The sequence below is a fragment of the Epinephelus lanceolatus genome, chromosome 11 (assembly GCF_041903045.1).
Source record: "Epinephelus lanceolatus isolate andai-2023 chromosome 11, ASM4190304v1, whole genome shotgun sequence".
NCBI lineage: Eukaryota > Metazoa > Chordata > Actinopteri > Perciformes > Serranidae > Epinephelus > Epinephelus lanceolatus.
In genome coordinates this window covers 45,626,130-45,638,678 of record NC_135744.1, presented here as the reverse complement: position 1 = coordinate 45,638,678, position 12,549 = coordinate 45,626,130, and the positions used below count along the sequence as shown (strand labels likewise).

Sequence of the window (12,549 nt, the reverse complement as noted above, 5' to 3'; positions counted from 1 at the left end):
ATTACAATTTATGATGTGTGTGCGTGTGTGTGTGTGTGTGTGTGTGTGTGTGTTCATATTGTTAATGATCATTTAGAACAGCTGTTGTCTTTACTTCATTACTCCACTTACTCTTAAATATGATCCAGAAATATATTCTCCCTAAAAGTCACGTGACTCTGACAATACTGACACGTGTGTTTAAAACTGTCCAACAACATTACAGAGTGTTAAACTGAAACCTCCTCAGTCTGCTGAGGGTTAATGATGATCACATGAGGACACTTGTTCGTCTGGTCCAATGAATGAGAGGGAGGATTCTTGTCTCTGCAGGATCCTTGACTCTGAGAAACGCCCAGAGATGTCTTCATGGTTCCCTCCTCCTCCTGCCTGCAGACTGCTCCTCCTCCTTCTGCTCCTCCTCCTCCTCCTGCCTGCAGTCTGCTCCTCCTACAGAGAAGGTCGCTGTCTCCTCTACAGTCAAAGACGTCTTCATAGTTTCTGTCTCTGTCTTCACTCAGTTACACAACATGTCTCCACCCTGAGACAGAAACTGTGGACACATTCATCGTGCAGGTCTCTGTCTTCCTCCTCCTCCTCCTCCTCCTCCTCCTCCTCCTCTTCCTCCTCCTCTGTTGATTCAGAGTTCTCCTTGTTTCTAAGAACCATTAATGTGTTTCTGTTTTTCTGCAGGTGAGAACAGCTGAACACGACTGTAACGTGACAAAGTTCACACACACACACACACACACACACACACACACACACTGTGAGATTCCTGCAGCAGGTTTGGTGACATTCTTCTGAGTTCACTGTAAAAACAGACAGAGTTAAACCAGCTGACAGGTTCCGGTGTCCAGGTGTGTATCCGCTGACCAATCACAGCTCTGGTTGTGTCCATGTGACCTCTGCAGGTACGGACTCAGCCTGTCACACAGGTGTTCACAGAGACAGACACACCTGCAGAGAGCAGATTAGACGGTTCAGTGTTTATGAGTGCAGGTAGATCTGAAACAGGACGGTCCACATGTCAAGCTCCACACACACACACACACACACATACAGGTAAATACACAGGTAAACAGGCAGCAGCAGGTATCTCAGGTGTTTCTCAGGTGTGTCGGCACAGAGGAGTTTAAAACAAGGTAAGAACTTTAACATCAGACTCTTTCTTCTTCTGACTGGTGACTATTCATGTGTTCATTCTGTGTGTTGGACTCAGTTTGTCCTTTGTGCTTAAATGTTTCTAACACAGCTCAGTACTTTTACTCGGATACTTCAGCACAGTCTGACGTACCTGGACTTTACTGAGTGTGGGACTCTGACTGTCAGACGTCAGGATGTATACATATACATATACATATATATATAGATATATATATACATATATATATGTGTGTGTGTTTAAATGTAATCAAGTACTGAGAGTAAAAGTAAATGTTGGTGATGAAGAAGTGAGCATCTGAACACTGAGGATGATGAAGTTTATTTCTTCTTAAAGATGGAGCAGATGTTTCTCTGACCTTAATGTTCATCCTTCATCAGAGAGCCATTAAACCTCAGACAGACCCAACACACTCATTAATTATTATTTATTAAACTAAAGACTCTGAAATATGAAAGTGAGTCAGTGGACTTTAAAACAGATCAGATCATCTACGGAGAAAAACAACAACTATTACCTGGCAAAGACAGAAAGTGATGGAGCTGTTCAGACAGAGCGACGCCATGACAGGAGTCAGTTAATGGAGCAGTTACAGTGAGGAGCTGAGATCAACTAATGTTTAATCACATATGACAATAACTGATCAGACTGAGGTAGAAGAGCTGCGGATAGGAAGTTAAAGTTTGTGTGTGTGTTGTGTTGTTGTTGCTGCTATGTTGTCTTGTTTAACTGTTGTGGTTTGTGTTGTTGTTGATCATGAAATATGACATGTTGTTAAAGAGTCGGTGTTTTCAGCTGCAGCGTCAGTCGATTCAATGACTTCACTGTAAAGTTTTAAATTAAACTGTCAAAGTATCTGCAGTTTGTAGATTATTACATGATGTTCTGATTGTGTTTGTAGACTGGAATAAATTATAAACTACTGTTCACACATGAACATATGTTGGCTAAACGTATGTGACAATAGTCATATGTGTATAATAACAGTAGAAGTATGACTAATGACTAATGATGGCAGCAGCAGCAGGAGGCATCTGGCAGGACCACGGCAGCAGCACAACCACACACGTCACGCTGTCCAGGCACCGCTGTGATATGAGTTAATCTGAGAGACAGTGGAGCACAAAGGCTCCGGAGAAGAAGCCGAGTTAGTGACATCCAGAATGGCCGAGTTAGCAAGATGCAGTAATAGGATACCAGAGAGAGAGAGAGAGAGAGAGAGAGAGAGAGAGGGAGCCCGGTGTATTATAGGGGGTCCTCTGGCAGACTAGGCCTAAGTCAGCCTAACTAGGGGCTGGTACAGGGCAAGCCTGAGCCAGCCCTAACTATAAGCTTTATCAAAGAGGAAAGTCTTAAGTCTAGTCTTAAATGTGGAGACGGTGTCTGCCTCCCGGACCGTAACAGGAAGATGATTCCACAGGAGAGGAGCCTGATAGCTGAAGGCTCTCAATATTTCAGTTAGGGCTGGGCAATATTACTTAAAATCAATATCATGAGTAATTGAAGCTTTTATCTTGATTACAATTTATGAACAATTATTTTATTATTTTAAAAAAAAAATCTTTTGGGGGGGTTACAGTTGTTTTCAATCGCTAATAAGCGCTTCCCCATACTTCAGATACTTTTTCTAAACTCTTAACACAGACTCACACCTACAAAACACAATTGGCCAAATGGATAATTTTCTTCTCAAAAACACATTTTGTTAAATATATACTAACTCTTCATTTCAAAATAGAACACATCTTTCTCTGCACACACTAACTTTACCAAAACACTGGAAATCTGACTCAAAATTAAATTATTCTGTCAAAGAATAACACTTGTTTTCACTTCACAAGGTACATGCAGTCAATCAAAGTACACCAGGTTTCAAAATACTGGCTATTGTTGACATTACAAAAACTGCATAGACTTTTATGTTTCAGTTTTACAGGTATTTGCATGCAAAACATGCAATCCACCGTTTTTACACTAAATTTCTTGGTTGGGAACTGTATGTCCACATGTAATGTTCACATTCAAAAGCATTCCAGTAAAAAGCAAATCAGTTTTTTTTTTCCTTTACTGTTTACTACAGGAGGTACAGTAGAAATACTGTTTACAATATGATAGAACAGAAAAAGTTTTACAGTATTGCTTACAGTGAACAAAATATCCATGAAACACACAAGAGCATTCTGAACAAAAAAACAACAGCAAAAAGCCCAGATAAAAAGGGGGGGAACTAAAAAAAGCACAAAATTACTGTATCTAATCTCTGCGATCTTCAGGGTTAGGCCACATGTTTTCATCAACATTGCATCTGATATTATCCATGGCGATGCACCTGGGATAAAACCGCTTGGTATGTCAGATCCACCCTTGGCAATCATTAACTGTGATGTCCCTGCAGCCAGCATCCATGGCTTCAAGGAGGGACATCTGGTCATGTGGCTGATGGTCATAAACCCTCCACCTCCATGCAGAAAAGAACTCCTCTATGGGGTTGAGGAAAGGTGAATAGGGTGGAAGGAAGAGACGTACCAGTCTTGGGTGGACTTCAAACCATGTTGTTATTGCTTGCGAATGATGGAAAGCCACATTGTCCCAGGTGATTACAAAGGTCCTCATGTTTTCACCCTCCTCATCCTGCTCTGGAACCAGGCGCTGGTGGAGATCATTGAGAAAGGCAAGGAGGCGCTCGGTATTGTAGGGTCCAACCTGACATCTGTGAAGGAGTAATCCTGCATTTGCAATTGCTGCACACATGGTAATGTTTGCCCCTCTCTGTCCTGGCACATCAACTGTGGCCCTTTTTCCAATTACATTTCGTCCACATCGACACCTTTTGGCCAGATTGAATCCTGCCTCATCTATGTATATGAATTCATGAGGGGCCTGGTTGGCCTCCAATTCCATAACTCTCTGAAACAAAGTTCATGTAAATCTCATTACTGTATACCATACTGTACTGTAACCTATTACTGTGTAGGTTACCTGCTTGCAAAGTGCAAAGCTTATAGAACTGGACATTGAATTGAATACACAGTACTATACCTGGATATATTGTCGTCGTAGCTCCTTGACTCTCTCACTGTTCCTCTCAAAGGGAACAGTGTAGAGCTGCTTCATCCGCACTCCGTGTTTGGACAATGTCCGCGTAATGGTTGTGAGGCTGATGCTATCGATATTGTCAAATATCTCATGGTCCTCCACAATTCTAGTTTGAATTTCATGCAGTTTTATTGCATTATTTGCAACAACCATTTCTACAATGGCAAGCTCTTGATCATTATTGAGGAGCTTTCCTCTTCCCCCAGAGGGAGGAAGACGTTGCATTCTTTAGAGGGACAAAAAAATCAACATATACATTACTGTATGGCCTTATTGACGTGTCAAGTGAGAATAGAAACAATCCATGTAAAATGCAATACTTACCTGTTGGTTTGTTGAAAGATGTGTATAATGGAGGCAACCGTTGACCGCCTCAAATTGGGCTGCACTCTTTCACCAGCCTCTCTTAGCGAAAGACCGTGGTTGATTACATGGTCAATGACAGTGGCACGAATTTCATCACTGACTACTGTTCTTGCAGCCCTTGGGATGCCACCACCACGCATTACACCTCTACCTTGCCATCTCCCTGGCCCTGCTCCTCTCACTGCTCCTGCGCCTCTCACTGCTCCTCTCACTGCTCCTGCACCTCTCACTGCTCCTCTCACTGCACCTGCTCCTCTCACTGCTCCTGCACCTCTCACTGCACCTCTCACTGCTCCTGCACCTCTCACTGCTCCTCTCACTGCACCTGCACCTCTCACTGCATCTCTCACTGCACCTGCTCCTCTCACTGCACCTCTCACTGCTCCTGCACCTCTCACTGCATCTCTCACTGCTCCTGCACCTCTCACTGCATCTCTCACTGCTCCTGCACCTCTCACTGCACCTGCACCTCTCACTGCACCTCTCACTGCTCCTGCACCTCTCACTGCTCCTCTCACTGCTCCTCTCACTGCACCTGCACCTCTCACTGCACCTCTCACTGCTCCTCTCACTGCTCCTCTCACTGCACCTGCACCTCTCACTGCACCTCTCACTGCTCCTGCACCTCTCACTGCACCTCTCACTGCTCCTGCACCTCTCACTGCATCTCTCACTGCTCCTGCACCTCTCACTGCATCTCTCACTGGGCCTGCTCTTCTCCTTGGCCCTGCTCCTCTCACTGCTCCTGCACCTCTCACTGCTCCTCTCACTGCTCCTGCACCTCTCACTGCACCTCTCACTGGGCCCCTTGCTGTTACTCTTCCTCGTCCAGACATTACAGTGTTTGTCTTTTTCTGTTTCTGTTTCCAAAAACATCACTCCTCAAAGTCCTCCTTTTAACCCCTGCCACTGAGTCTAAGCCAGACTGGAATCAGCTGTGGTTGGCCCAATTTACCCAACATAAATCAGCTGTGTGTCAATTATTCAATTGTTTGTTTATTATCAGCTGAGATATATTGTTTTTGAACTGATATCATTGCAGAAGCAGAGGTTTTTATACTGTATCTAAGGTTTGGAATATTGTTTTTGCTATTGTGGGATGTTGTGTGTTAACATTCGTAAATAATACAAAAACAATCCATAATTTTGTTGGGAGGTATAGCTTGTCTGTTAAGAAAATGTAAGCATTGTGGAAATGTGTTCACTGACTGCATATTGTGTGAAAACGACATGAAATGTGTGAATGGTATGGCCACAAAAGACCGATGCTGTGCTAATTGTGTTTAGAGTTTTGAAAATGTGACAACTGGTTGGACAAACGCTTGTTAGAGACTGAAAAAAACTGTAATATGCTCGGCTATTATTCTTGAATCTGTTGCATATTGTGTGCCACTTGTAAACGCCTGTGACAGCAACAGTTGCTTTGTGGAAGCACTAGTTGCAGGGCGCCTGTCAGTCTCCCTCTTGTTTGTCCCCCCTCTATTAAATATGAAAGGAGGCTGAAAATCATAGAACATGTCTGTTCTGATGACACAAGTCAGCGGTCCTGAAATGTGTGTTTCTCTTCTATAATACACATTCTACATCTCGGAGGCAACGAACCGGGATCTGACACAACACCGGAGGGAGAAGCAGGTCCATGGAGCTGTGTGCGCCGGACGAAAAAACAAGTGCGTCGTACCGAATGTGCGCTGCTATGGTGTCGCTTTGGGTTGTGAGCACGCATGAAGATAATGGGTTTGTGCGCACAAAAGACGCTACATCTGGACGCCCCCCGTGCACACACACACACTTTAACCAAGGCAGTGGCCAAAATCACCCAGACGTCCCGCCTTTGTCTTAGATAGGCAGGGCCAACCCTGTGTTTGGGTACAAGCTGCTCCAGTTGATTTGTTGGCTCGGGCTGCGTCCGAAAGGCCAAGTAGTATGGATTGTAGTAGACCAAATTAGTATGTAGTATGTCTGAAACCGTAGTAGGGAAGAGTAGTATGCTACCACTCCTACTAAACACGCCTACATTGTAGTATGATTGCAGAGCATACTGCAGGGCTACTACTTACCCAAAATGCACCACGGGCTCTTCATCATAGATGTTGCACGGCATGTTACTGCCATCATCAGTCTCCTATTTAAATGCAACGTGCTCGCTGCCTGGCAAGATTCAAAACATCATGGCGGAGCAACGGCAGCTGGCAGCTGGAGCAGCGCATCAATACAGATTTAACTACACGCACACTTTACGTTACAACTACACGCACACTTTACGTTACATTACATATATATATATATATATATATATATATATATATGTATGTATAATCTGTTTGACCATTTCATGTATAATGTCGCATTGTTGTGGCTGCACAGGTCTGTACGCCTCCTTCATTATGTGCAACAAGCTAAAGATTTAAGTTGCACAAATATACAATTATCAACACACACAACTTTCATTGGTCAAAAATGTATTTCTGCTAATATGATTATGAACAAAGCGGTCTGTTTTATACCAGTATTAAGTTTGATATTAGACATTCACATCCGTTTGACATTCAAAAGAAAAGTAAATATCTATTATATGCTAAAACCATTTGAGTGAATGATGTCAAACCAACTGTGTAACATAGAGGCTAATATTCCTCACATGCCACAACACGTCTTTTTGAAATATATCTTATGTAGTCTATAAGTTTTGAGGACTTTTTAAATGTAAAAAAAAACTCATATAAAACTATTATTCTCCATATAAAGCTATTATTGACCATGTGACCTCTGGATGCCAAACCAACTGTGCAATATTAGAGGAATATTAGACTATGTTAAACTTAAAGGCCTCAATTTTCACTAAATCGATTCATCAACTTTCAATACTTTTTAAATCTCTGCAGACACCCTGGATGTAATATCTTGCAAACCTTTCACAACTCACCAGCACATGTGCAGTAGATACAGATATCACTTAACACGGGAGCATTTCTAGTAGCATATGCTATAAAGACTGTAGCACTGTACAGCCAACAATCAGACATCAGAAAAAAACACTACTGTCACATCACAAGTGTACAGCTGTAAAACCTCATGTTACATATTACATGAGTGAGAGGAGACAGGGACAGACCCAAAGAACAGTGAGGTGGGTAAAGAGTGGCCAGCTTCATTTTTGGGCAATTTCAATAGTCACAGGTGCGTTCAGATTTTGGTGCAGTACCTCAGCCAAACCAGCAGATGGGGTGCTTTTGTAGGCACTCCATCTGCAGATGGAGTGTTTTCCCACCAGTCTTTTAGTATGTCCGAATAGACCCAACTTGTTTAGTAGGTAGGAGTAGTATCTAGTGGTAGTATGTAGTATGCCAGTGGGCCTTTCGGACACAGCCTCAGTGTTTGTGCTCGTCTCCTCTATGTACGCAACGTCAGTCTCGCTTTGAGTGAATGCAGACTAGATGGAGGCGGCGGAGTCACATGACTTACACGGCGTGAGTTTTTTTTTTTTTTTTTTGTTAAGGGGACAGCACAGAGAAAGTGCCGAAATCACCGACATGAGTAACATAAAGTCGGTTTGAGGGTCTGACTGTTGGTTTCGGTATATTTCCGGGACTTGTCTCACCCACTTACAATGGCTCCGACGTCCATGCATCATATTGACATTCTCCTTTCTCCTCCAGATGACTCCTCCTCCTCCGGTCCCCAAACCTCGAGCTCGTTACATGAGGGACAGTCTGAGCTCCGCCTCCTCACTGGACAGGTGAGCTGACCTTCACACACAGACACACACACACACACACACACACACACACACACACACAGAATAAATGTGACTTTTTTGTGTTTCAGAGACGAGAACACTGAAAATCAACAACCAGCTTTCTCTAATGGAGTTCTCCTGAGCACAGGTATGCACACACACACACACACACATACACGGTGTGTCGGCTAAACGTAATCACGTGTGTGTGTCGGCTAACTGTAACCACGTGTGTGTGTCGGCTGAACGTAACCACGTGTGTGTGTGTGTGTCGGCTAACCGTAACCACGTGTGTGTTGGCTAAACGTAACCACGTGTGTGTGTGTGTGTCGGCTAACTGTAACCACGTGTGTGTTGGCTAAACGTAACCACGTGTGTGTGTGTGTGTCGGCTAACCGTAACCACGTGTGTGTGTCGGCTGAACGTAACCACGTGTGTGTGTCGGCTAAACGTAACCACGTGTGTGTTGGCTAAACGTAACCACGTGTGTGTGTGTCGGCTAAACGTAACCATGTGTGTGTGTCGGCTAAACGTAACCACGTGTGTGTATTGGCTAAACGTAACCATGTGTGTGTGTCGGCTAAACGTAACCACGTGTGTGTGTGTTGGCTAAACGTAACCATGTGTGTGTGTCGGCTAAACGTAACCATGTGTGTGTGTTGGCTAAACGTAACCATGTGTGTGTGTCGGCTAAACGTAACCACGTGTGTGTGTGTTGGCTAAACGTAACCACATGTGTGTGTGTGTGTTGGCTAAACGTAACCATGTGTGTGTGTTGGCTAAACGTAACCACGTGTGTGTGTTGGCTAAACGTAACCACGTGTGTGTTGGCTAAACGTAACCACGTGTGTGTGTCGGCTAAACGTAACCATGTGTGTGTGTCGGCTAAACGTAACCACGTGTGTGTGTGTTGGCTAAACGTAACCACATGTGTGTGTGTGTGTTGGCTAAACGTAACCATGTGTGTGTGTTGGCTAAACGTAACCACGTGTGTGTGTTGGCTCAACGTAACCACGTGTGTGTGTCGGCTAAACGTAACCACATGTGTGTGTGTGTCGGCTAAATTTAACCACGTGTGTGTGTGTCGGCTAAACATAACCACGTGTGTGTGTTGGCTAAACGTAACCACGTGTGTGTGTGTCGGCTAAATGTAACCATGTGTGTGTGTGTCGGCTAAACGTAACCACATGTGTGTGTGTGTTGGCTAAACGTAACCATATGTGTGTGTGTGTTGGCTAAATGTAACCACGTGTGTGTGTGTCGGCTAAACGTAACCACGTGTGTGTGTTGGCTAAACGTAACCACGTGTGTGTTGCTGAAGGAAAAAAACATCAGTTGGTGGTGTTGTACTAACGTAGTGCTTTTATTTTGAAAGAGACTGTATCAAACTGTACATTTCCTGTGAAAACAGAAGTGTATTTTGAAAACAGACAATGCATTGAATCAGGCTGAAGTTGACACGGCGTCCCAGAACGTCAACAACCAACACACCCAGGGTACCTTGGATGTCATATGTGGACGTGGAAAGTCCATGACCAAACGTGGACATGTGACGAGGTCACAGTGAGGATGTTTGAGGAGTGATCTGAGTCTAACCGTCTGTGGGCAGACAGTTTACTAAACTGATCTGAGGTCAGGCGTGTTGGTGGCGTGTTGGTGGCGTGTTGGTGACATGCTGACTGTGCTGACGTGTTGCAGCGTGTTGTGTTTTCAGTAGAACCAGTTTGTCCGTGTTGTTGTGAAGCAGCTGGTGATTATGTCAAACCAGTCTAACTGGTGATGTTAAAGAGAGGCAAAGTCACATGAATTCAGTGAACCTCCACTTCCTGTTTGACTCTGAATCAAACATTTATTTATTTAGTAACATTAACTTTGAAAGTCTCCCCTCTTTAATAAGAATCTTATTGAAAAAAAACTGTACTTCCTGTGTTTGTTTTCAGTGTGATCATCTCCTAGTGGACATCAGAGGAACTGCAGCTGTGTTTGATTGATGATGATGATGATGATGTCACTGTGTCCTCCTCCTCAGGTGTAGATGCTCCTCCTCCTGTCTGTGGCGCTGTCTTCCCATCTCTGGCCGGAGTCACTGACATCATCGCCACCAGTATCCCGTCATTGGCTGGATTTGCCACCGCCATTGGAGGCTCCGCCCGCAGCCCCCCCACCCCCTCAGCCCCCCCACCCCCCCCGTCCTTAGACAGTGTGGCTAACAACATCGCCAGCCACATACCTAGCTTAGCAGGAACTGCTAGCACTGTGGCTAACCCAGGTGCTGCCACTGCTCCGTTAAACTCTGCCTCCACCGCCACACCTGCACCTGCTGCTGATGCTGTTAGCTTAGACAACATTGTGAGCTCATTAGCTAACATACCCATGCTAGCAGGGATTGTTAGCAGTGTGGCTAACCCTGCTGTTAGCACCGATGTGACTATGGCCACCCCGTCAGCCCCGCCCCCCACAGCTGGTAAACCCCGACCCCCGTCACTGCCAAGGATTGGAGCCACTCACACAGGTACAGCCGTCGGCCAATCAGACGGAGGCACTGCTGTCTTTCTTCTTCCTTAACAGTTTTATTTTGGGGGAACCAACATGTTCTCGTCTCAACTTGCCAAATACCGTCACTTTGTCAGAGACCAACACGTCTAAATACACTGCCTGGCCAAAAAAAAAGTCACCACCAAAAAAAAAGGTCATACACTCTAATATTTCGTTGGACCGCCTTTAGCTTTGATTACGGCACGCATTCGCTGTGGCATTGTTTCGATAAGCTTCTGCAATGTCACAAGATTTATTTCCATCCAGTGTTGCATTAATTTTTCACCAAGATCTTGCATTGATGATGGTAGAGTCTGACCGCTGCGCAAAGCCTTCTCCAGCACATCCCAAAGATTCTCAATGGGGTTAAGGTCTGGACTCTGTGGTGGCCAATCCATGTGTGAAAATGATGTCTCATGCTCCATGAACCAGTCTTTCACAATTTGAGCCCGATGAATCCTGGCATTGTCATCTTGGAATATGCCTGTGCCATCAGGGAAGAAAAAATCCATTGATGGAATAACCTGGTCATTCAGTATATTCAGGTAGTCAGCTGACCTCATTCTTTGAGCACATACTGTTGCTGAACCTAGACCTGACCAACTGCAGCAACCCCAGATCATAACACTGCCCCCACAGGCTTGTACAGTAGGCACTAGGCATGATGGGTGCATCACTTCATCTGCCTCTCTTCTTACCCTGATGCGCCCATCACTCTGGAACAGGGTAAATCTGGACTCATCAGACCACATGACCTTCTTCCATTGCTCCAGAGTCCAATCTTTATGCTCCCTAGCAAACTGAAGCCTTTTTTTCCGGTTAGCCTCACTGATTAGTGGTTTTCTTAAGGCTACACAGCTGTTCAGTCCCAATCCCTTGAGTTCCCTTCGCATTGTGTGTGTGGAAATGCTCTTACTTTCACTATTAAACATAGCCCTGAGTTCTACTGTTGTTTTTCTTCGATTTGATCTCACCAAACGTTTAAGTGATCGCCGATCACAATCATTGAGGATTTTTTTCCGGCCACATTTCTTCCTCGAAGACGATGGGTCCCCACTATCCTTCCGGTTTTTAATAATGCGTTGGACAGTTCTTAACCCAATTTTAGTAGTTTCTGCAATCTCCTTAGATGTTTTCTCTGCTTGATGCATGCCAATGATTTGACCCTTCTCAAACAGACTAACATCTTTTCCACGACCACGGGATGTGTCTTTCGACATGGTTGTTTAGGAAATGAGAAGCAACTCATTGCACCAGTTGGGGTTAAATAACTTGTTGCCAGCTGAAAGATAATCGCCCATGCAGTAATTATCCAATAGGAGGCTCGTACCTATTTGCTTAGTTAAATCCAGGTGGCGACTTTTTTTTTGGCCAGGCAGTGTATGACGCTCTGTCCTGCTTCAGTTCAGGACATTCAGGGATGGCGTATTAATTTGCACTTGTTACATTCACTGTGGCATTTCAAAATGAAGTTTAGTATTGACAGGAAGTAGACAGTTTCTGTGTACAATCTTTTTCAAAATAAACTCTGACTGTAGGTTAAACTTTTTGTTTTTAGGTTGATTTCCTGATGTTTAAACATGGAAGCACCTGACTGGTTAAAAAAACAAACAAACAAACAAAAATACTTCATGGTTTGGTTTAAAAAAACGATGGTTGTCACCGTGTC

At 44.3% G+C, this 12,549-nt stretch overlaps 2 protein-coding genes across 5 annotated transcripts in view; one reads left to right on the top strand and one right to left on the bottom strand.

The window, feature by feature from the left end:
• Nucleotides 1–366: 366 nt before the first annotated feature.
• Nucleotides 367–12,549, top strand: part of LOC117269406 (arf-GAP with Rho-GAP domain, ANK repeat and PH domain-containing protein 1) — a 62,670-nt gene continuing 50,487 nt past the window's right edge. For 2 of the 4 annotated variants that reach the window (XM_078172708.1, XM_078172705.1), the window contains exons 1-4: nt 939–1,124; nt 8,266–8,345; nt 8,435–8,493; nt 10,375–10,857. In XM_078172708.1, coding sequence (XP_078028834.1) covers nt 8,266–8,345; nt 8,435–8,493; nt 10,375–10,857 — 622 coding nt within the window. In that variant the 5' untranslated portion in view covers nt 939–1,124. Of the gene's footprint in view, nt 556–938; nt 1,125–5,990; nt 6,277–8,265; nt 8,346–8,434; nt 8,494–10,374; nt 10,858–12,549 lie in introns of those variants that run through there. The other 2 variants (XM_078172706.1, XM_078172707.1) reach the window with 2 other exon arrangements.
• Nucleotides 2,991–4,823, bottom strand: LOC144464594 (uncharacterized). The gene is made up of 3 exons (XM_078172100.1): nt 4,565–4,823; nt 4,184–4,466; nt 2,991–4,051 (listed from the first exon to the last, which is right to left on the bottom strand). The coding sequence occupies exons 1-3, from the start codon at nt 4,744–4,746 to the stop codon at nt 3,497–3,499; spliced, it is 1,020 nt and encodes a 339-aa protein (XP_078028226.1). The 5' UTR covers nt 4,747–4,823; the 3' UTR covers nt 2,991–3,496.

Coding starts and splice junctions, on each gene's coding strand:
- LOC144464594 (XM_078172100.1), bottom strand. CDS start 4,746: ATGCGTGGTGGTGGCATCCCAAGGGCTGCAAGAACAGTAGTCAGTGAT. Junction 4,467..4,564: donor ATCTTTCAACAAACCAACAG/GTAAGTATTGCA, acceptor GTCCCTCTAAAG/AATGCAACGTCTTCCTCCCT. Junction 4,052..4,183: donor TACGACGACAATATATCCAG/GTATAGTACTGT, acceptor ACTTTGTTTCAG/AGAGTTATGGAATTGGAGGC.